Below are 24,319 nucleotides of genomic sequence, written 5' to 3'. Positions count from 1 at the left end.
ACTGTGGTTCTTCCACAGTCTGTGTTTAGATGAATGTCACTGAAAACTTTGACTAGGCCAGTCTCAGTACTGTGGTGAGCCTGGAAACCAGACTCAAAAATGTCACCGCGGTTTGTTATCATTAGGAAGCTATTTAACTGTTTAAACAGCTTTTTCAATAAGTTTGCTGATGAATGGGAGGTTAAAGGTCGGCCTGTCATTCTGCAGTAGTGATTTGTCCAGATCGTTCTCTTTTATCAGTGGTTTGATAATTGCTGTTTTCAAAGCCGGGGGGGGGAAAACACCTGATGAGAGGGATGAGTTACTATTTTAATCAGATTATTTGCAATGACAGGCAGGACTATTTTAAGAAAATGTGTAGGAATGAATGGAAGCTTTAAGGATAGGCTTAATGACCAATCCAAATTCTTTTTGAGATACATCTATGTTATTGTTGTTCATAAAACCATTCACAACAGTGATGTGCGGTGAGGCAGTGTTGTAGACAAGACCACCTAACCTGAGACCAAGACAAGACCAAGACTTTTAGGGTCCGAGACCGAGTCAAGACCAAGACCGGCCCCCCCACGCTACATGACACAATAAAATGTGAAATATGATCAAAATTGCTAATCAAATTGATCTGAAAGATTCACATTCCCATAAAAACACCTAGATATTAAATACTTAGAGCTTAAATACATTTTACCAATATTAAAAGCAGAATAAATTCTTTGTTCCTGCTTATCTAAAAAGATGACGCCCTGGGCATTTGCCCAAATCATTCATGTCAGAAATCACCACTGTCTGCACCATTAAACATAGCAATTGAGGCAATGCCCTGACGGTAAACAACGCTCAACTATGAACACTGACCAAAGAGCAACAAGCAAGAAGTAACCAAGAACAAGGCGCTCACCATGACTGTTCTCACTCTCCCTCCCCCTGCATGAAGCCAGGCAGCACAAAGCTGTAATGTCTCCCATCATGGCAGACACTACAGCTGCCACTTTGAACTAAAACAATCAAAGAACAATGGGCATGCTCTGTGTGCTCTTTTGATCTTGTGTTTTATTTATTTGCTAATTAAATAAATATCAATGTATATAATTACTATCGAGTAACTGGCTTATCACATTAATATTTTTTATCAACTCAGCTACGTAGAAGTAATGATTTATGTAGAAACTGAGCTAATTGGACTGGATGTTTTCTAACTGAAAAATTACAACACAACAACAAATTTAGACAGCCTGGTTTGCTGAACAGATGACTTGGGAAAATATTCCACATGAAAGTTCGATCTTTTTATTTTTATTTTATTTTATGATTTTTTTAAAAACAACCTCTTGATCCAATAAATTTTTAATATTTGATTAAAGACAGTAAATGCCAAAACATTTCAACCTCCTTCAGCTACAGAATTTAAAAGAAGAGATTATTTTCTATTTTTTGTGCGGTATTTCTAAAGAAAAGAAAAAAAACTTCAAGGGAATCTTGTCCAGATCAGAACAGAGCGCTTTACTGACATCTACTGGTGAAAAAACATATGGCGCCCTTAACATCTCTTCTCCTTAATAGCATTCTACCGTAAATATTCAAATCCCTCGCTGGCCGACTGCTGAATTTCTTTTGAACGGATTCGCAAACGAGAATAAAATTATTACCTGCTCCTGTGACCTATGGAGATTTTAACACCTAGATAAGTTACAGTGTGTTTTACAGGGACACATTTCAGTAACTGCAGCTGTCAGATTAAGTTTCCATCCTAAAACCTTCATGTCATATATGACATGTTAAATATGATGTGATAAATATCACTGGCTCAAAAGCAATTACCATATTTTCATTGATAACTGGTAAAATATTTTCTTTTTATACAGCTTTCTTCCTAGTTTCACAATTTGAAATAGAAAATACAAAATGTTTTTATTCAAACTTCAGAAGTTTTGTAGTTGTTCTGCTGAGGCAGTTACATCAATTTGTGACATCAACTCTAGGTAGCAGCCAGGAAAATATTGAACATTTGTTCCAGGATGTTTTATCGTCATACCACATTGCTTGTTTGTGATTTGTTTGTCCAGAAATGGCCGTGGAAGAAACCGAAGAGCTGAAGACTCAACTTGCGGTGATGAAGCTTGACTTCGACAAGCGGTTTAAGGAAATGGACAAGGAGATTGTCAAATTGTTTCAAAAAACCAAGGCTCTGGAGCGAAAAGTGCAACAGCTGACCGAAAAGCTGAAGAACAAAGAGAAGGAAAAGGAAAGGCAGCTGGATTCAGAGCAGCCACTGAGTGAGATGTCTCTCCTAAAATGTTTCACCATAGGCTTCGGCATAGGCCTTGCATGTGTTGTAGTACTCGAGACCGGTCTTGATGTCGAGATCGGTTTCAAGAGCATTTTTTGATGGTCTCGGGCATCGACCACTCAGGATTTTATTACAACTGCGGAAATATCATAAAATTGCCAGCATATTGTCCGTCTGAATTAGTTGCCTATTATTTAAATAGTTGAATAATCACGATTAACCCGATTTGTTGTTTCTGTCATGATTTGCGGTTGTAGGGGTGGTGAGGTGGACCCAGGTTGAAGTGAGAGAATTGACGATTTAATTCTCGTCAATTAAATCGTCAATTTAATTGACAATTAAATTGATGATTTAATTTGTCAATTAAATCGTTGTAGTTGACAGGGAGTGCCTACATAGGTTGACAGGTAGTTACTCCCTGTCGACTACTTACAAACTACAATTAGGTGCTCAGAATCTGATCGGACAACCTTTGCTGATACTGGAATGCTGGGGACATGTACAGTACAGACCAAAAGTTTGGACACACTTCCTCATTGAATTCAATGAGAAGGTGTGTCCAAACTTTTGGTCTGAACTGTATGTTAGGAAGCGAGGGGTTTTGGTTTTCTGTGGGGTTTGTTTCTTTTCCCGCACCTTTTCCAGTCATCCACCAGAGGGAGCCAGGAGACCATCTTCTGGTGGGGCGGTTCCCAGGTGCTGATCAGAGAGAAGGACCTCGCTGCAGCAAACAGAAAGGGGCGGGGACAGACCTCTGGCAGTCTCATACCTTATTTGGAAATGGGGCCATGGCACACCGGAAGTGAAGGGGGCGCTACTTACCCTAACCCTAAATTCATTAGCATTTAATGAATTAAGGCAAAAAATTTTTTTAAATAAATAACCAAGATATTCATGTGTTTAACGTGTCCTTTGTGCCTTTTACCACTTAACAACAGATGAGTCAGTCAGCAGCAGCTCTAAGTCCCTCCAGACCCGTCCTCTCCTAAGTGAAATTAAAGCTGTAGTACGTAACTTTTATTTAAAAAAATTTTTTTTTTACATATTTGTTAAAACTGTCATTATGTTGTGACAACATGGCATGAGAGATAATCTGTGAAGAATCAATTTCCTCTGCTTTCTCCCAGTGCTATCCAGAAACAACCAATGAGAGGCAGGAGGCGGGTTTTAGGGCTGTCAATCACAATCTCATGTGGCTGCTCCTCTTCCCTCCCCTTGCTCTGCAGCTAACGCAGCCTGTTGTGAATGCTCAATCTAGTTAGCATAGCTATGAATGATGGCAGTTAAACTATTTTCCAGCAATGATAAGTTGTTTCTCCGCCATTAGCACATTTAGTAGCAAGTGAATGAAGTTGATTGACAGCGCTAAGACCCTCCTCCTGGTTGTGATTGGTTGTTTTTGGCCAGAACGTGACCAGTAATAGTAATTCAGGGAGAAGGTGGAGGAGATTGATTGTTTTCACAGATGATCTGCCTCATAACAAACTGTCACGACATGGTAACTTACCAGTTAAGTTTGCTTAACTTAAGTTAACTTAGCTTAGTTTAAGCTAAGTTAAAAAAAACGAACAAAAAACGATTAAATCCAACGAACCGGGTCAGAACCGTTTCAAACCCGTTAAAAAGGAAACCCTGGCATTGCTGTTGCTATGGTAACAGCTCCTCCCCACACATGTTGCTGCACACCATCAGTCAGCTGGCTTAAAGAATCCGTCGCCATGACAACAACTTTTGACTATTTCATTTGCACAAAAACCAGAAATCATAACAATGATTTACCGGCAGAAGCCTCTGCTCCAACACACCTGAGTCAAATAAAGGGCTGTTAGCAGGTCAGTTCAGAGCTGATCCTGGTCTGTTGCAGTCAGGATGCATCTAAAAGTTGCAGGACGGTAGGACTGAACCTGAGTCCTACCGTCCAAAATACTTGGTTTAGTATTTTTGTTTAGGTGTTAGCAGCTAACGCTAGCCAAGAAGGCATAGCACGAGGTGTTGGGTGGTTAACCGAACATTAAAACTGTAATAAAAAATCTGAAGGCCATTTCAGTAAACATTATTTAGCTGCGGAGTCGTTTTCTCGACGTTTTTGGCTTTAGACGGCATGATGGGAAAGTGGCTGTGCTGGCCCGGTGGCTTGATCTATTGCGATCAAAGCTAACCCAAAATGTTTCTGTCTCTACACACTAAATAATGACATAGTGGCTGCTTTTTTTCTTTCTTCATTAGTACATCATGTTGGTGACTGAAGCCTGTTATGGCGACTTCTACACATTTCTTCAGAAATAACTTTTAATGTTGTCCAGAATGCTTCTGTAAGCTGGCTGATTTCTAGAATACCCAATGACTATGTGGTACTTAATATCTGAGTTACCTACTACTGTAAATCTCTTGTGTCTCAGCAGATGTAGTGATATGTCCCAGTGAGGCTTCCGTAGCCCGGGGGCAGACTGATGAGCATGCGCTGTACATCCAGTAGTTGTCAGTCACACAGAGTTCTACGAGCTGCATAACGGGTCTATGTGGAGTTCTTCATAAAAGATAACCGTTCACGGCAGCAGATAAGTAGTATTTCAAAAGCATTTATGATATATAAACAATTGGTGTCAAGACATTTCAAAAAAAGCGGAAGAAATCCTGTTTTTTCAATAATAACAATATTTGTTGTCAAGCTGTTGCTAAGAGACGAGTGTGTTTTCTGGTAACGAAGTGAAAAAAGTAAATCTCTGATTTTAACTTTTGAAAAAAATTTACCTACTATACATTTCTTGTGTCTGAGCAGATAAGTAGTATTTCAAAAGCATTTATGATTTATAAACAATTAGAGTGTTGAGACATTTCAAAAAGAGCGGAAGAAATGCTATGTTTTTTGAACTGAGGATATTTACTATTTACATTCGAGTGAGGTTTTCCCGGTCCTCTGTTTTTTGTGCGGTAGATTATTTTCTGAGGAGAAATTTGGTTTGGTTGAATAGTTTGCGTTTTAATCAATAAAACAATACAATCATGAGAAAACATTGGATTCAATGCTCCTTTGTATGGAGTCAGATTTCAGTGTATTTAGTTGAGTTTTGGCGCTTTGTAGTTTGATATTGTCCACAGAGAAAGCTTGCGTGGTTGCCGCACATTTTCACGCCAGCGACAAAGATTGCGTATATTTACGCAAAGTTTGACGCAAAGTTAAATTTTAGAAAATCCTATGTTTTTTTAACAATAACATTTGGTGTTAAGCTGTTGCTAAGGGATGAGCGCGTTTCCTGGTAACAGAGTGCCATGAAGTAAACATCTGGTTTTTACTTTTGCAAAATTTTATATAATATATACAATATAGCAAATAGCGCCCCCTTCACTTCCGGAGTGCAATGGCCCCATTTCCAAATAAGGTATGAGACTACCAGCGGTCTCTCCCCGCCCCTTTCTGTTAGTTGCAGCGAGGTCCTCCTGGCTCCCTCTGGTGGATGACTGGAAAAGGTGCGGGAAAAAAAACAAGGCCCAAAGAAAACCAAAAACCCCTCGCTTCCTAACATACATGTCCCCAGCATTGCAGTATCAACAAAGGTTCCCCGATCAGATTCTGAGCACCTAATTGTAGTTTGTAAGTAATTGACAGGGAGTAATTTTTCTTAAAAACAGTAAAAATTTAATTATGGGCATAAAAATCGTACTTGTTGTGAGTAAGCTGGAAACATAACAATGAATGTCAATTAAATTATAATACAAAATTCTAATTTTCAAAAATTAATTTTGAATTTAAAGTGTATTGATTGAGCTGCAGATGCACTGTGCACACAAACCACAACAAGTACAAACAAAAACTTAAAACCAAAGAAGTGTCAGCACTTAAAAGTCACAAGTTCTGTTTCTCTTTTGTCAGATTGATAATTTTTAAACAGGCTTAATTTTGTTTTTCTTGTGTCAGATTTTAAACTTTTCTCAAGTGCTGTAAGTTGCATCTGGTAGACTTAGTGGGTGTGTGTGTGTGTGTTTGTAAATGGTAAATGGCCCGTACTAGTATTCAAATTCAAATATACTTTACTGACTCATATTAACTTAAATTCTTCAAAGAGTACAGTGATCTGTACTACAGCGAATTTGACACAGTATGCAAATTGACCCCAGAACAAAAACTAAAGAAGTGAAGATGCTGCTGAAGCTGGTAAGACAGAGACATTGTCCACAGTAAAACTGTCCTGTACCTACATGGACCTTAAAGCCCTTCAGCGAGGAGGAAGCCATTAATAAAAACACCCTCCGTTTCAGGTAGCTTCTTCAGTTAAGAAGTACATATTTAAAGGAAGAACTGTGGAGAGTCTTCTGTCCTTTAGATATCCGGGAGTTATTGACTAAAAGCTGACATTTAGTGAAAATTTGGATGAGGTTAACAAAGACAGATGAGATTAAATAAGACTACAAATTAAATAAGTTTGAAGTGTGTAAAAAGTTGATGACCATTTCCTACTACTCTTTGATTGAACCCGTCCTCATTTTGGCTTTTATCACCTGACTGGTTTGTCAGTCCATCTGTAGGAGACAAGAACAGGATCAAACAAATTGTAAAAGTAGGCAGCAAAATTAGAGGAGTTAGATTACCTGACTAAACCAAAACATTTTTTATGGAGAATTCTACAAAAAGTAGAAGATATTGTCTGCTCTCCATATGATTTCTTATTAGCCAGGCTCATTATTCAGAGAAACTATAAACGTAATCTGGCTTGGTTTTGTTGTTTAGCCTGTTTTATTCATATTAGAACTCAAGTTTCTTAGACATTTTATTATTTTGCAGTGTTGTGTGATTCAATTGTTTAAATTATCTTTATCACCTTGCTTCAAGGAAAATTTTAAGGGGACAATAATAAAGTGATATACTGATATATTTTTGCTTTCCGAGCTCATAGCATTAAAAAGACATCCTTGGAATAAAACACATTCTGTTGCTGCTCTGTTCTCAAACCAGAGTTAAAAGAAAAAGTATGAAAAAATATGCACAACTACAACTACCAACACCAAAAGGATTTTAGCATGATATTTACAGAAATGATTGCATTACAATTTAGCAAAGCAGTAAAACATCGCAATGTTCAACATCTTGCAGACATTTACTGTTAATTCTTCAAACTTAGGGTGATGCATCTTTGGCTAGCAAACAAGGTCTAGCAACAGTTAAGCCCATAATTATTCATACTCCTGGTTGATTCATAATGTTTATAATTAAGAAATGATTGTAAATGAGAAAGCCACCTCTAAGAAAATAAAACAATGTAATAGGTATTATTTATCAACAGTAGAAAGTAGAATTCATTTTTTCAGGAAGTTGGTGTCAACAAAAGTTTTTTTACTTTCTTTAGTAATTAATAAAATCCTTATTGTGATTACAGCAATCAAACCCTTATTATATTGCTGATCAGCTTTTGCATTTCTTTTTACTGTATTTTGCTGTTTTATTGTAATGAACTCCAAGCCTACCAGGTTGAAAGGCCTCCTTACCATCACCCTCATTTTTGCTCTGTTCACAAAATTCTCTCAGATTACTGTTAGAACGACAACATGATGTTAAAATGTTAATAAGTAATATTACTTCCAAAACAAACAAACAAACAAAAAAGCATCTTAGTGAATTTTCAAGATTACTCGAGCTAAATCTGAGATGTTTAAATAATTTTGGGCTGAACTGTAGAATACCAAAGATGTACACAAAATTTAAAAGTTTTGCACAGACTTTACCAATTCTGTATTGAAAAACAGAAATATAAATGTCATCTTTAAAATGCCTGCAAAACTAAGCTCTCTGACCAAAAGGCAAAAGAAGTAAAAAAAACCAAAAAAAAACCCCAGCTTATTTTATCTTTCAGCAACAGCTAATGTATAACTAATGGAATTAAACTAAAAGCAGTCATTAAAAAAATCTCATTAATCTTCAAATACACCAAGCATGTACAATATGACTTCATCCTGTTCTCCTTCTTTATTATCAGGCAGTTTTTTAAAGGGGAACCTCTTCATTCAGATAGTCATATTCCGGGTCTTGCGACTTGAAACCGCCTCCCTTACAGTCAAACACCAGCAGGATGTTTCAGGCGCGGCGCAGTCAGGAAGAAAAGGAGGGCAAAATTAGTACAAGAAAAATGTACGTGTACACAAGTTATTTATTAAAGCACTCAAAGCATTTTTGCACCTTATTTTGGTGGAGTTATTAAAACGGTATTTGTTGATTGTAATTGTGAAATTGAATTTATAGAAAAAAAATATCTGTAGAATCTATTCAATTGTGCTTTTACAAGTCCAGAACAACACTTATTGACCTTCTGCACGTGACGTCGCTCTCTTCGAAATTTGGCTTGTTCCGCCATGATGGACGTCAAAACAACCTTCTCCTGTAAAGTCTGTCAAAAACCGTACATCTGGTACCCTAATGTCCCTTTTAACTAGTTGATTTTGCAGTAAAAATGATCACAGGATGCTGCGTGGTCGGCAGCACAAACGGGTAAGAAGAGAAACCAAACTTGTTATTTTATTGTATAACCTTTAACGAGGAAAGATATGGCAGCGATGAACTGCAGCCGTCAATCATAATGACTGTTAGCCCTCTGTGTATCCGCCAGAGAACACTTTTTACAAGGCAAGAAGATTAACTTTCATATATTTTATAAGTAAGTATGATTATAAAGATATCAAATATTGCTTTATGGCAAAGGTACTAACATCAGTAAACATGAAAACGATGTTCCACCGTCATGTAGCCTAGCATGTACGGGAAAAACTGGTTAGCATCTCGTCTTCTGTATGTTTTTAAGGCTGCTCTGGTTTGAGGGGAAACTGTTTATGACAGTGACATAAATCATGTTTTGTGAATTCGGCCAAAGCTAGCTATTTCAAGATTTGGTATATACCTCCGTCTGTGAACCTTAATCAGGTCTGTTACGCTAAAAAAATAAATAATAATTAGCTCGACTCGAACAAGTAGAAGCCAAGAAAAAACTGGCAAAAACAATTTCAGTCGCTCAGCTCAATACTCCCGATCCTCACTTCCGACGTCCTTCATGGCGCTTCGAATGACTAAGTGACGTAGTTACGTAGTTACCAAGGGTCAATAGCTCTTTGAATTCCCCTCTCCACCATGCGTCCCATACAAGCTACCCAGTTACCCCCACTTGCCCCTATCAACCCCCCAGGGTAATTAATGTACCCATTTATGTTCAGTGTGCATTAGAATTAGATATTCAATATACATTTTCACGTGAACAGTTAGATTTCAGTAAAACACTATATTGTCTGAAGTTTAGCTGAAACGTCTGAGTGTCTGAGCAGAATCAGCCTTTGTCCCTGTTCACCTGAAGGTTCTCTCTCTCCTCCATCTTCTCTTCCTCAAACTTGTTGTTGAGATCGTTGAATTCAACAGGTTCCTCTGCGGTTCTCCTTCGCCTCACAAACAGAAAGAACGGCAGCCCCAGCACTAAATAAAGAGAAGACTCAATCATTAATTACTGCGTGGATGATTGTGTCGGCTGCCGATAAATCCTATTGCCCTAACTAATAGAGCAAGCAGCTTCTTATCTCCTAAAGCCACATCCTATGATCACACAAGTTCCTCATGTTAATCTTGCTAAAAAGTGTCAAATTACTGCCACCAAGCACAGAAGTACAGCTCTTTGTGCTTTTCAATCATCGTTTGATGTGAGTTTTCTCAGTGTTTTTATATTCATTATCACATGCTTCTGCCATGTGCTGTTGTCACTTTTAGCAAAGTCTTCATGTGTTTTACATCCCATTTGTTCCAAACTGTATATCTATGGCAGTGCTTGCACCAACTCATCGACTTTTAGACAAAACAATTCAATGTTTTGCTATACTTTTTACATTTTCTAGTAGCAGTAACATGACAAAACTGATTTTTTTCCCGAAGAAGAAAATTAGGAAGTTGAAGCGCCTGCTTTATTCCATTTTCTCTGTACATCTGAACTATGGCTTCAGATAGCAAAATATTTCATGTAACAGTTTGAAAGCTAAGCTGCAAGCAGTACAGATCAGTCACCTGCAGTGAACAGAGAATCTGCTTTTATTCTCAAAACCTCAAAACAGGAATCTTAGCCAAAACAAGACGACGTTCTGGAAGAAAGTGTTGGTGTCATGTTTTGCGGTAGAGATGGTGAGGAAGATGCAATGGACCCAGGTAGAATTGAAGAAATGATGAGTTTAATTAAGATGTCAAAATACAAAAATCCAAAGTCCAGGCAGCACAGAATGAGCGTAAGGCTAAGAGCTCATAACTGGTAGCACCTGGTCGCACAACTGACGTCTGACAAGAGACTTGACAGCAGACAAGATGACTAGACAAGGACCCAATAAAGAACAAGGAGAACAGGTGGGTTTAAATACACAGGGAGACAATCAGGGGAAACGAGGAACAGCTGTACTCAATCAAGGGGTAGACGGGACAACACAGAGACTCTAAAGAACACAGAAACCTAAATAAACACACAGAAAACCCAAATCACTACAGTTATTATTTATAGAAGAAGTTCGTTACAATTGGAAACGAGTAAAGCAGAGACATTAAGCCAACAGGAAACAGACCAACAGCAAGGTAAGGTAGGTAGCTGGCTGTGACTGGGGCTGTTTTAGTCACATTTTTCATTCCACACCAGACTAATGTGTGCTCTAATGAAGAATTATATCTTAGGGATTGGATCATTTAGAGACTGCTGGAGTCGTCGACTGTAAAGTTTAGTGTTGAATATGAATAAAATCATTGTAATATTAGTTTTATCTGAAGCATGCACAATTGTTTTGTGAACTTTGTTGATTGTAAATTATTAAATGTTCAACTTCATGGACATCAGTGTTTGTCTTGTGTTTTCATAATAATAATGCAATATACTAGTTTACAGATTCTCAGTATAAAATGGTTCTTGGTCTCTTGAATTCAAAGATGTATCTTCAAAGTGAAGAAGACTATATTCATCTCAAAGCTTAACAAGATTCAAACTCACTGAACAGCAGCATTAGGATGCCTTTCAGTATTCCCAGGATGACTGGCGGGTTGGAGCCACCAACATTTTTCTTCTGGCAGTTCACTTCTTCTCCAGTGCAGTCACACACTGCAGCTGTGACTGTACTGACCTGAGACAGACCAGAGGTGTCTGAAACAGTCATGACTACAGCGTAATTTCCGTTCTCTAGCTCACGGTTCAAAGTCAGGATAATCGCTGTTCCTGCAATCAAGAGAAAAAACAAACAATAATTTATCAGGAATTCCATCAGTGTTAGATTTCTTATTCTTCTTCACTTAAACAACGTAGGTGACACATAGTTCTGACAAGAACAGCAGCAAACTGGGTAGCATCCAAGAATGAGAGATGATAACCAAAAATGTTTGATCATCCTTTTCAGCTTAGATTACACTGTAGTTTCTGCAAATATAATACATATAAATATAGTGGTTAGTCTCTATTCTGCCACTAAGTGCAGATTCCTTCCACTTAGTTTTACTTTGTCAAAGGAACTGGGATTGATTGTTTAATTCGTTGGTGTTGCTTGTAGACTGAATCATGATCAGTTGGGTTTATCTCGTATACATACTGGCGTCATTCACTCTAGCGATCCAGTTGGCCATAGCAGAATCACGTAAGCTCACGCTGTATGGAGAAGCAAAGCCTGGTCCATCTTTATCTGTTACAGTCAGCAGCTGAGGAGCTGGTTTCTTGTTGCACACCTGAACAAACCAAATGGATTTAAAACACAAATTATATTTGTAGTTTTTGCTTTCCATCCATCCATCCATCCATCCATCCATTTTCTTCCGCTTTATCCGGGGTCGGGTCTTGGGGGTAGCAGCTTCAGAAGGGAGGCCCAGACTTCCCTCTCCCCAGCCACTTCTTCCAGCTCCTCCGGGGGAATCCCGAGGCGTTCCCAGGCCAGCCGAGAGACATAGTCCCTCCAGCGTGTCCTGGGTCTTCCCCGGGGCCTCCTCCCGGTGGGTCGTGCCAGGAACACCTCACCAGGGAGGCGTCCAGGAGGCATCCTGACCAGATGCCCGAGCCACCTCAACTGGCTCCTCTCGGTGTGAAGGAGCAGCGGCTCTACTCTGAGTCCCTCCCGGATGACTGAGCTTCTCACCCTATCTCTAAGGGAGAGCCCAGACACCCTATGGAGAAAACCCATTTCGGCTGCTTGTATCCGTGATCTCGTTCTTTCGGTCATGACCCAAAGCTCATGACCATAGATGAGGGTGGGAACGTAGATCGACCGGTAAATCGAGAGCCTTGCTTTTTGGCTCAGCTCTCTCTTCACCACGACGGACCGGTACAGCGACCGCTTGACGGCAGACGCTGCGCCAATCCGCCTGTCGATCTCCTGCTCCCTTCTTCCCCCATTCGTGAACAAGATCCCGAGATACTTGAACTTCTCCACTTGGGGCAAGACATCCCCCCCTGACCCGGAGAAGGCACTCTACCCTTTTCCGGCTCAAGACCATGGCCTCGGATTTGGAGGCACTGATCCTCATCCCGGCCGCTTCACACTCGGCTGCGAACCGCTCCAGCGAGAGCTGCAGATCACGACATGATGAAGCCAATAGAACCACATCATCGGCAAAAAGCAGAGATGCTATCCTAAGGCCACCAAAACGGATCCCCTCAACACCTTGGCTGAGCCTAGAAATTCTGTCCTTGAAAGTAATGAACAGAATCTGTGACAAAGGGCAGCTCTGGCGGAGTCCAACTCTCACCAGAAACGAGCCCGACTTACTGCCGGCAATGCGGACCAGACTCTGACACCGGTCACACAGGGACCTGACAGCCCATATCAAAGGGTCCGGTACCCCATACTCCCGGAGAACCCCCCTCAGGGCTCCCCGAGGGACACGGTCGAACGCCTTCTCCAAGTCCACAAAACACATGTAGACTGGTTGAACTCCCATGCACCCTCCAGGATCCTGCTGAGGGTGTAGAGCTGGTCCAGTGTTCCACGACCAGGACGAAAACCACACTGCTCTTCCTGAATCTGAGGACATTTTGCTTTTGCCATCTTAATTTAACATAAAAATTCTGTTTGAAACTAACAATATTTTCAAACCAAGACAACTCTACAAAACAACCAGACCTAAGAAATGTTGATCTCCTAACGTGTGTACATACTATAATAGAACGTTCTTCAATAATGGGAGCGTTGTCGTTGACATCCTTAAGTGTAAGGATCAGAGTTCCAGTTCCTGTAGCTGGGATCTGATCTGGAGACATGAAAGGCAAACAGCAGTGAAGCATGTTGACACCTTCAATGATCCTCTGAGGAAGTAGTTGAAAATCTCTTCAAGAAAAGAGAAAATATTCTAAAGAACTCTTTTCAAGAGTCAAGAGGCAAGTCAATTCTAGAATTGAATTTTTTAGTAAAACCTGGAATTGCAGATTTTTACCTGCATTGAGATTTTTTCCATTTTCAAACTTTCATTCCATGCTTTTTGGGGAAAAAATAGCTTTTTTTGTTCAACAGTTCCATCTTTGATTTGGGTGCTGTGTAGTTGAACTGATTTCTGGCAGAATTTTTTATACTTTGCTATTGTGTTGTGATGTACAACCATAGTGATAGAGTGGTTTACAACAGGGAGCAACTGTCTAACAGCTGAAAAGCTGAAATAATACCGTAGCTGAAGCCAGAAATCCCAGAGGAGATGAAAAGGAGGCCATGTGGATGCAGAGCAGGAGTGAAGAGGAGAGACAGAAGGAGGAAGTTCTAACCATTTCTACCATCCATTGTAATGGACAACATGGTAGAATGATCTCATGTTGTCCATTGTAATGGACAACATGAGATCATTAGCTAATAAGATGGATGAGCTTCAAGCCCTGATAAGGGTAAAGGTAATACAGTGTAATGTGTTTTACTGAGACGTGGCTCCCAACTCCAACATCTCTCTAATTTTTGAATTTGAACTGAATTGAAATTTAGCTCAAACCATTAAATTAAATTCCTTTTAACTTACACTGTGATTTATAAAGAGTTCCCAAAACGTTTAAGACAGTTAATCCTCACACCCACCATCATCATATGCACCAATCAGAGCTGTGTAGATGTCCTTCTTAACAAAGCTGGATTCTCTGTCCATTTGGTTTCTCACTGTTATCACACCAGTCTCCTTATCAATGTCAAGCCAGCCGGCTGGGTCACTGATTAGTTTATACCTGGACATCAAGGACAAAATTTGATATAAATGATAAGACAAAGCGAGACTTTACAAGTAGTATGATTTTAAAAAAACAAATCCATCTATCAGTGTTGCCATAGTAACATTTTCTGCCTGATTAATTACCACTGGGAAACAAGATTGGTTCAGATGTACAACATAAATGAAATCTAATTTAAATATGCATGCTGTGACACTTCAAGTTGGAGGATTTTCCTTACATGACTTTTTGTTTGCGTGCAGAGTCTGGATCAGAAGCTGTGTACTTCACCACAAGGCTGTTCACAGCAAGGTCCTCACTTTTAGACACATGCGTCTCTTCTGATTCAAGGATGGGAGGTTCATTGACATCCAGCACAGTCACCAGCACTGTAGCAGTGGAAGTGACCAATGGAACAGAAGGAGGAGCCTCATTCACCACTGTAACCAGTAGAGTGTGATTACTGGTTCTCTCAAAGTCCAGACCCTGGTTTAATGAAAGAAAGATCATCATAGATCAACTGATCAAACATTAACAGTACAATCACTTACCTATATACTATGTTTATAAAAATGTCCCTTTATTAAAAACAGTGTAATAAAGAATCTTGTTTAACATTTATGCTCTAGCAGTGAGAACCTGCCGTTCCTCCTACCTTAGCAGCAGTGATGACTCCTTCTTGTTTGTTTGTTCCTGTTTCCACAGTAAACAGATTTCCTGGATCTCCATCAATAATTTTGAACTTTGCATCCCAGGCCATGGTATGAGGCTCATCACCGTCTGTCACCAACATCTTAACAACTAGAGCGTCTACTTTATTCTCTTCAACTGTGACCATATACTGAGATACAAGATGTGGAAGAGTAGCTGTCAGACAATATACAGAAAAACCTCCACATGATCATTTTATAGCATATGTTTTGTACTTTAACGACTCACTAATAGCATTCAGAGTGATCTACTGCTTTACTGACCATCTGCTGCACAAATCAACTGGGATGAGCAAACTTAAATAAAACATTCTAAGTAATTACTATCATACTGTAGTAGAATATGACCACCATCTACAAAATGAAGAGCAGATTAATAAAAACAGTCTCATGTGTTCTACTTACAGAAGGTTCTGTAAAGACCGGAGCGTGATCGTTGCCGTCCGTCACCTTGATGATCACTGTGGCAAATCCAGTCAAACCTTCTCCCTTCATGTCAGCTGCCAGTACTTCCAGTGTGTATTGAGGGATTTTCTGTTGTGACAAACATGGACTTGAATCAACAACTTTGTCTACTGACAGCTACAAATTGTTACCTGCAGTGTAAAACTTTACACTGATGGATCAGTTGCTGATCATTGCATCATATGTTGGAAAAATAATCTGAACTGAGTTTTATAAAACTTGCCTCAAACTTATTTAGTGAATTAAGTTATTCTCAGGCTCCACATGAAGGTTGAATTCTGACCAAAGTGTAAAGCTACATGTTATCAACAGAAAATCTGACCACGAGGATTCAGTGAGACACTCTGACTATCCTAACAGTCTTTGAAATGTGATATAGAGATAAAGTTGATTAACTATTGTCAGAATTCTCACCTTTCTGTCCAGTCCAGCTTCATTGACTGTGATGACTCCAGTAACTGGGTTGATGATAAACATGTTGGGACCGGGCTGCTCTGGCCTCTGACGCATTATACGGTAACAGATGTCAGAGTTTTCAGTATTTGGCTCATCAGCATCCATGGCCACAACCTGAATCACCTCAAAATCTAATCAAGAGGAAACACGAAGCAGGTCAGTGAGAGCAGAGACATCAGTTTATCAACAGAGATTTAACAGAGGCTGAGCTGAGAGGCTCTTCATGTCCAGCTGATGATTCCAGGTTCCTTTAGACAGGTCATTCAGGTCAAAGGTTTTTCTAAATTTTGGCAAATCACTGAAAGTCATCACAGCGCCTTTTCTATTATAATAACTGAGATGCTGCAATCTGAATACAATTCAAAGAGCTTTACATGGTTTAAATAAAAAAAATTTCAGTAAAATAATGTAGGAAAGAAAAGAAAAGTTAGAAAGGCTCAAATTAAACATCTAATGAATATTTATCTCTAAATAAATTGTCCTTGATTTAAAGGAACTCAGTGTTTCAGCTGTTTTGCACTTTTCTGGAAGTTTGTTCCAGATTTGTGGTGCACTGAAGCTGAATGCTGCTTCTCTATGTTTGGTTCTGGGTATGCAGAGCAGGACCAGAACCAGAACCGAAGCCTCTGTCCGACTGCCAGAGGGTTGTGCCAACTATCTAGTTGCTTGCCACCATCAGTGTCTGAATTTTTGTAAAATAAATTGAGAAAAAATGAGTTGCACCAGTTAAAACACCGTAGAGCAGGGGTCTCAAACTCAATGTACCCGGGGGCCGCTGGAGGTAGAGTCTGTGTGAGGCTGGGCCGCATTCACACACACGGTCTCCTCAGCCGAACCTTTCTGATTGCCTATTACCATAGTTGGCCGTAGTCAGGCGCTGTAACAGCTGTAATTGTGTAGTGTCTCTTTAAGATTTTCTAGTATTGCTAATGATGTCAGAAGTATGCGCCACGGCTTCTCTGTAGAGAGCGTGGGAGAAACGTGCTAGACGGACATGTTAGCTCCCTAACGTTTTAGTAATGTTACGGGTTGTTTGGACGCTGCTCAATTTTCATGTCTGATAATATAGCAGCCGTTCAACCGGCTTTGTAAGGTTGGTGAAGAGCGTATTTATTAAAGGACAACACTGGGGAATTCCCAGTACCAGTGTGGTTGTGAGTTTTTGACCGTCCTGACGAATCTGTCGCCTCCTCTCCTCCCTTAAACATAACCCAAGCGTTACAGCGCCTAACCTTAATTACGTTACACTGATCAGCAACTTGCGGGTCTAGACTGGATGCTGAAGCACGTGAAGCGGGAGCGGCCGCGGAAATTGCGCATGTACCACATGCAAATAATGACAAATAGATAATGCAAATAGGCCCGGCCGATGTCCCGCCCCCGAGAGCAATATACTCTACCGTGATTGGTAAGTTCGTTCAGCTCCGCACACAACACTGAAAAGTGCCAATTATATCAAACTCGCAGGCCGCACTAACATTAAACTTTCATATTAAGGTGGGGGCCACAAACTATCGTCCCAAGGGCCGTAGTTGGCCCTCAGGCCGTGAGTTTGAGACCCCTGCCGTAGAGGGTACGCCGAGTCAATTGGTGGCGCTCTAACACTGCCACAGAACAAAAAACGAACAACACTGAATGTCACCATGTTATTTATAAAAGTGAGGTGAATGGGATCCAAAGAGAGCTGCAGCAGTAGTTAAAAAAAACAACAAAAAAAACGTCTCGGCTCACATGTATACACTGAAACATGAAACTGAGGTCTTGAAATGTATCCACTCTGGGACCCTCTTTCAGAAATGATCACTTCTGCTCTCTCAAAAAGCCGAATCCGTGTGAACGACAAAACAAACAACAAAAAACTTTTGTGGATGAATCTGAAATGCTCTCCTTGTGACTGAGTCACAACGAGTTCATCAGCAGAACAATGACTGAGATCTTGACTGCAGACTGATGAGGTAATTCTGTTTCCTCCTCAGTATGCAGCTGATTCAAGTCACAAAAGCTAAAAATTGCAAATATTTGTGATAAAATTTTTGCACTTATATCTACACATGAAGACAAAGACATTATTTATGTGTGTAACTTTACCTTTTTGTGAGGCTTCTGGAACTTCTCCCATATAGATGGACTGATTGAAAATAGGTTTGTTGTCATTCTGGTCAATTACATTGATTATGATTTCCATAGGCTCCTCTACATATTCACCTCCCTGTGTCATAGCATGAGCTATAAGCTGTAAAATGATTTTAAAAAATTAATCACCAGAACAATTATATTGTGTCTTCCTACTTTCATTTTATAATGATGAAAAATCATTTGATTTTTACTGTATACATCTTTGTGCAGGAATTAAAAATTACTAAATATTTTTAAAAGTTTTCAATAATTACAATTAAGTATTCTGTAACAGATTGAGTAACTGAATTCTCTGTAGAGTCAAGTGAAGACACGGGAATATTTTGATCAAATCTGTGCAAGACTTACATGTCACCGTGTTATATCGCAGATGTAACAAAATAAATTAGACCGAAACACATCAAGTTTAAGGCTGGTGTCACTGTCATGATGTTGGAATAATGTTGGACTCAAATGCAGAGAGGTGGAGGCAGCAGCTGAGTTTGGCGATTTAATGAAAAAAAATAGGATGAAGAAATGCTCAACACTTACAAAAATACATGAACCAGGGAAACAACTCAAAATAAGTCCAAAAGAACATCCAGCCAGGATACACAAGGAAAATACAGGGAGGCACTAGCGACTGACTTGAGTAGAACAGAGGATCCAGCAAGTTGTAGGAGAGAATGAGAGGCTTAAATACTGGGGAGGCTGAGAGCCAGACAAAGACCTGAGCTGATGAGCTATTAGATTGCAGGTGTGAGAGGTTGGAGCAGGAACCAGACAGAGGGGAGGAGAGAACATGGCACAGGGAAGCTGGGAAGATACACAGGAGGACAAAGGAGAGCAGGAAATAATTTTAACAGTAAAGAAACCTGATAAACAGAAAGACTCTGACACTAAAGAATAACTAGAGTAACAGAATAACTAAGAAATAAACATGACTAAAAACACAACAAGGGACTGACAAAGGAAAACAAGAACAAGACACATCTAAAGACACATATCAAATAATGAAACTAGGATGACCATGAACGGCTGAAGTAAAGTGAACTAGAACATAACTGATAAAACTTAAAGAGAAAAACACAGAAATAAACAAAACGTCCGGTAGACTCAGTTTGATTGGAGACCAAAGTTGCAACATTTGTTACATTTTCAGCTGCTGTGGTTCTCTTTCACGCTACACTGTCAAACAAAGTAAGCATTCAAAATATCCATTTACCTCCTCACCTGTGGTGGCGCTGCACCAAGACCCATTAAAGGAAATAACATAAAAACCTCTGAAGAAGAAGCTGAGCTCAACTTCCTTCACAAAAATGGAGCAGCGTCAGATTTTAACGGTCGGAGGATTTCTCTTTTGTTTTTGGAAAAAGACCCTCTAATACTAGACATGAATCAAATAATTAAATTATTTGATGATGATTTAATGAAACTAACTATTACTAGTTTTAACTATTTTAGTTGTGTTTACCCAGAATGCTCTGCGCTACACTCTGTTTCCTGCTTTTTGAGCGGTCTCCAGTCCGCTTGGCATTCACATATGAATTCAAACTGTACCAGATTTCACTTCATCAGAACTGAGTTTGAGGTTTTTGGGCTCTACGTTTCTTTTTTTTGGTCTGCATCAGAGTTTGATTGCACATTCACACTTCCCCAAACCAACTGGACTTTCTAGTTCTATTAAAGTGGCGAAACAGGACTGGTGTGAATGAGGCACCTTACAGATAGCAGAGAAAACACTGACCATGTACTTGTCCTGTTTCTCTCTGTCCACTTCCTCTGTGACATACAGATGACCATTGGCTCTGTCCAAGGTGAAAAGACCAACAGGAGGCTCATCTGCTCCAGGACCAGTGATCATATAATAGAGCCGCATCACCTTATCCCTATCAGAGCGGATCTGGACAACATAGATCAGGGTTGAATAGAGTCAACAATCAGCAAAAACAGTTCAGGGAGAGAAAATTGTTGTGGGTTACAAATGTCTTTTGATTAACTTAAACCTAAGAGATGTTTTAGTTAAACCATTTATTCTACGTTATTTCTGGTATAAAAGACATAAAGGCCAGAAAACAAATATATTTTTTTCCACTTTGGAGCCAAATTCAGTTCTGCTAAACACAACATGAAATGTAGAAAGTTTGTGGTCAATGTAAATGCACGTTACAAACACATGATATAAATAAAGAGAAAATACACTGGATTTTTGTTTCTATTACCAAAGCAAAAAACAACGGATAAGGTCCTCTATGATTCTCAACAATGTTTAAGGGAGGGACAACAAAGCTTCTCTTCCTCCTCTTCTGTCCTGGGCTGGATTTGATGAAATCCAGGACTGGGATCTGAGGACCAGCTGGATCCTGAAGAAACAAATATTCTGTCTGTAAATGACTGAACCGAACTGTGAAGGTCTGGTGAACCGTGAAACCAGGGTGGAATCTGGCTGTAATGGGCCTCTGAAGACAAGAATCAAAATAATCTCATCATCCTGTCACTATCACGATGAGAAACAGGTTACAGAGTTGTTTTTTAGTTCACTACATGTCTGTTTTCTTTATCAATATTCATTCAATGTGTTCATATGATGTAAAAACAAACACAAAAAGAAACAGAGTAGTCACTCACACTGGCTCCAGTATGATGATCATCTGAATTTATCACTTTACTTGAGCCAAATACTTATCTCATTGCCAGCTGCCTGTCAAGTAACAACTAAATGTTCAACCAGGAAGTTTATTCTACATGCTGTGGTACATCCATTGTGTGTGTGTGTGTGTGGGTGTGTGCGATGGTGTGTGTGGGTGTGTGCGATGGTGTGTGTGTGTGTGTGTGTGCGTGTGGGTGTGTGTGTGTGTGTGTGTGTGTGTGTGTGTGTGCACGTGTTTACTTTTTTAGGAGAACAACTTTCTTATACAGCCCATTTAATATCAGATCTTAACTTACCTGCTGATTCCTGTCAGAGTCCAGGTGATCATGAAGCTGGGTGTTGAGTTTATGAGCCTCATGATGAAAATCAGCATCCAGACGGTTGTTCATATAGTGATGATCTTGATACAGCAGCCTGACAGGAAGAGTCATTTTCTGACCTTGTGAGTTCCAGGCATGGACCGAGAAGTTCTGGTTCCCCTCATGAAGGACAGCCTGTCTCTTTACCTGGACGAAGATAACAAAGGTCATTAGCCTGGTATCTCTTTAACCATCCTGTGATTCTGTTTAAAGAGAAATGTTTCAGCCAGCCTGAATTTATGAACCTTCAGGAATTTTGATGAGTCCTAAAATGGTAAACATAACTACAGTTTTTATTTTCATTTGTAAAGTCTTTGCTCCTATATTACTGTTATTCTAATGTATGAATCTTTTTTCAAAATTGCTTTTTTGTGTGTGAATTTCTTCAGTATCTACTAACCTCTATCATTTTCTGCTTACATGTTTTCCATTGAAAACAGGACAATCACAGAAATTATATTTTGATTTTGATATTTTGACCAGGAGGAGATAATAAATAACATTTTTGTGCCAGTTTTTTTTTGTTTTACACTGCCATAAAATGTCAATGTAAAAAAAAAAAACACACCACATTGTCATAACTACAATGTCATGATCTGTGTCTTTCTGTGTTTATTTAGAGTTTTCTGTCCCCTTAAGTCTCTTCGTTGTCCTGTCCTCCCCTTGATTGTTCCCAGGTGTGTCTCGTTTCTATGATTACCCCCAGTGTATTTAGTGTCACCTGTGTGTCTGTTCTTTGTCGGGTCCTTGTCGTTACTTGCCGCCCTTGGCGTTTGTCGTGCCGTTCCTGTGTGCCCTGTCTACCTTTCGTCCCTCGTTAACCGTTTGCTACCGGCGTCGAGCCCTGGCTTTAGCTCGGCCGTGCTGCCCGGCTTTGGGACTGTTTTTGGTCTGTGTGTTGCCTTATTAAATTCCTTATTCATCATATCTGGGTCTACAGCGTCTGCCTCACCACCATCCACACCACTTTCATGACATACAATGTAGTTCAGTCAAACATCAGTACTCACAGTTATTATTCCATCAGTCTCTACAACAAAATGGCTGTCATCTGTGCTGAAGAGAAACTGTGTGCGGCCCGTGCAGTCAGTAAAGCCAACTGGAAATAAATAATTAAAAAAATACATCTATCACACCTTATTAAATTAAAATAAACATATTAAATTCATGCAGAAACTCAAAGTGTAAAAGTACTTGTCTAATATTCAAAAGCAACTTAAAGCACCATGATGCATTAATATTTGTTCTTTAACACCATGTGAAAACGTCAATATTAGTTACAAACATTAAATATGTATATACACTTATTTCAAGAGGAAGGTCTTATTTTATAGCTGTTCAAAAGCTGAACCGTCAGCCATTTCCCCAATCTCCAAAGTCATATCAGTTTTTGTAACTAATATAAATTTGGGAATGTGTACAAGAGAGAAGGAGGGGGAGCACAAGTCCTCATTTAAAGAGGGCCGACACTTTTTCACATGCAGCCAATTGCACTCGTAATATCTGTAGACTGCATGCAACACACCCACATACATTTTTTGCACACACAATTTAACACTCCTTATATGGGATCTTTGTAGATGAGGCCCAAAATGACCTGAGACAGAAATAAGCCATGAGATCTTTGCTGAAATCATAAAGAGGTTTTCTTCCATTTGCTTTTTTTTATGTTCTTAACAAAAGAACATAAAGCAAAAAGCTTAAGTTTCAATATCCCCTCCTTCCCTCCATGTTAGACAGTTCAGCTTTCCAGATGTTACTCAATGTCCATACCTTTGCCGAGTCTTGTGCCTTCCTCCAGGGCTTTTTTGCTCACTTTTAATTTTAACATCTCTGACTCAAATCCAGGTTGACATGGTGATTCCTCTGCAGCTGCAGCCTAGAAAAGGAGAAGAGAAACATTTATTTTAACAGCTAATTTCTATTCTGCATTATAGCTAAGTTAGAACAGTAACTCATAACCCCCAGTGGAGTCACATAGTATATATATATTATATACATATACTATGTTGTTCTCATAGCTTATGGGTTGAAAATTAGTCACTTAATGATAAGCTTAATCTGTATTTATAAAGAAAAATTGGTCTCAACAGTTTCATACATTGTTGAAATTTTACATTTTTCAATAATATAATAAATTTTCATCCATCTGTCCATGTTCTAACACCCTTGTCCCTCAGAGGGGTCGGGAGGGCTGCTGGTGTCTATCTCCAGCTACGTTCTGGGTGAGAGGCGGGGGTCACCCTGGACAGGTCACCAGTCTGTCGCAGGGCAACACAGAAACAGACAGGACACACAACCATGCACACACACACACCTTTATTTGTCTGTTAAAATGTTCAACAGAGAATACTGACGTATCATACAATATTCAAATTCTGAGCTGAAACATTTTTTCACTACAGTTTGATTACAGCCATCAATGTCATTAATAAGAGCATGTTAAGATCTATCCTGCACAAAGCAGATTGTTTCAACAGGATGTGAAGCAGAACATCGAGCCCAGTGGTCTGCATTTAGAAAGGGACAGAACCCTGCAACTTTTAGATTTGTTTCCTGTCCTACATACTTAAATTAAAGGTCAAACTGCCTCACTAGCAGTCAGTCGAGCTCTACAAAGTTCTGCTAATGAGTTTCAGCCAGGTGTGCTGAAGCAGAGGTGCAGGAAACCGGCCCTGGAGGAATGCAGTTTGAGACCCACATGTAGAGAAACTGTCTGAGCTGTGATGTCTCAATAGGTTTCAATAACCAAACAATAATAAATAATATTGTTTTGTGCATTTCATACATGTTTCCTTTCAACTTCACATTCACCATTACTACTTTTAGCTGTCAGCTACTAAGAAAACACTAAATAAAACAAAGAAACTTTTTTAAAAAAACAACAACTAGAAATGAAGTGTTAAAATCAAAGGAGTTTGCTGAGACTGTGAAGAGAGAAACATTCTCACCTGACACAAGAAGATCCAAACACTCCAAACTACAAACCAACTGGTCCCCATTTGTGTGTAAAAGCTCTTGTGTTTTGTTTTTATTAATCAAATGTTTTGGGGAGACAGAAAAGTCAGCAGGTCAAGACTCGACTGCAGACTGTTGTCCTCTGAATCTGCAGTGTAAACAAAACC

The 24,319-nt window shown here is 39.5% G+C and overlaps 1 protein-coding gene and 1 long non-coding RNA gene across 2 annotated transcripts; one reads left to right on the top strand and one right to left on the bottom strand.

The window, feature by feature from the left end:
* Nucleotides 1–1,932: 1,932 nt before the first annotated feature.
* On the top strand, nt 1,933–2,500 carry LOC114150043 (uncharacterized). The gene is made up of 2 exons (XR_003596655.1): nt 1,933–1,979; nt 2,064–2,500. It is a non-coding gene; the product is annotated as an uncharacterized LOC114150043 (long non-coding RNA).
* Nucleotides 2,501–7,137: 4,637 nt separating this feature from the next.
* LOC114150042 (cadherin-1-like) lies at nt 7,138–24,319 on the bottom strand. The gene is made up of 17 exons (XM_028026221.1): nt 24,146–24,319; nt 22,968–23,073; nt 22,205–22,293; nt 21,132–21,341; nt 20,408–20,548; nt 19,933–20,088; nt 18,159–18,303; nt 16,029–16,201; nt 15,555–15,683; nt 15,095–15,280; nt 14,681–14,925; nt 14,315–14,457; nt 13,417–13,508; nt 11,861–11,993; nt 11,272–11,493; nt 9,613–9,734; nt 7,138–8,327 (listed from the first exon to the last, which is right to left on the bottom strand). The coding sequence occupies exons 1-17, from the start codon at nt 24,194–24,196 to the stop codon at nt 8,265–8,267; spliced, it is 2,406 nt and encodes an 801-aa protein (XP_027882022.1). The 5' UTR covers nt 24,197–24,319; the 3' UTR covers nt 7,138–8,264.

The sequence above is a fragment of the Xiphophorus couchianus genome, chromosome 8, assembly GCF_001444195.1.
Source record: "Xiphophorus couchianus chromosome 8, X_couchianus-1.0, whole genome shotgun sequence".
Classification (NCBI taxonomy): domain Eukaryota; kingdom Metazoa; phylum Chordata; class Actinopteri; order Cyprinodontiformes; family Poeciliidae; genus Xiphophorus; species Xiphophorus couchianus.
The sequence above is the reverse complement of the archived record's forward strand: the minus strand, read 5'-3'. Positions and strand labels throughout refer to the sequence as shown.

Coding starts and splice junctions, on each gene's coding strand:
- LOC114150042 (XM_028026221.1), bottom strand. CDS start 24,196: ATGGGGACCAGTTGGTTTGTAGTTTGGAGTGTTTGGATCTTCTTGTGT. Junction 16,202..18,158: donor TCCAGAAGCCTCACAAAAAG/GTAAAGTTACAC, acceptor CCTCTTGATTAG/ATTTTGAGGTGATTCAGGTT. Junction 15,684..16,028: donor AAGCTGGACTGGACAGAAAG/GTGAGAATTCTG, acceptor TTGTCACAACAG/AAAATCCCTCAATACACACT.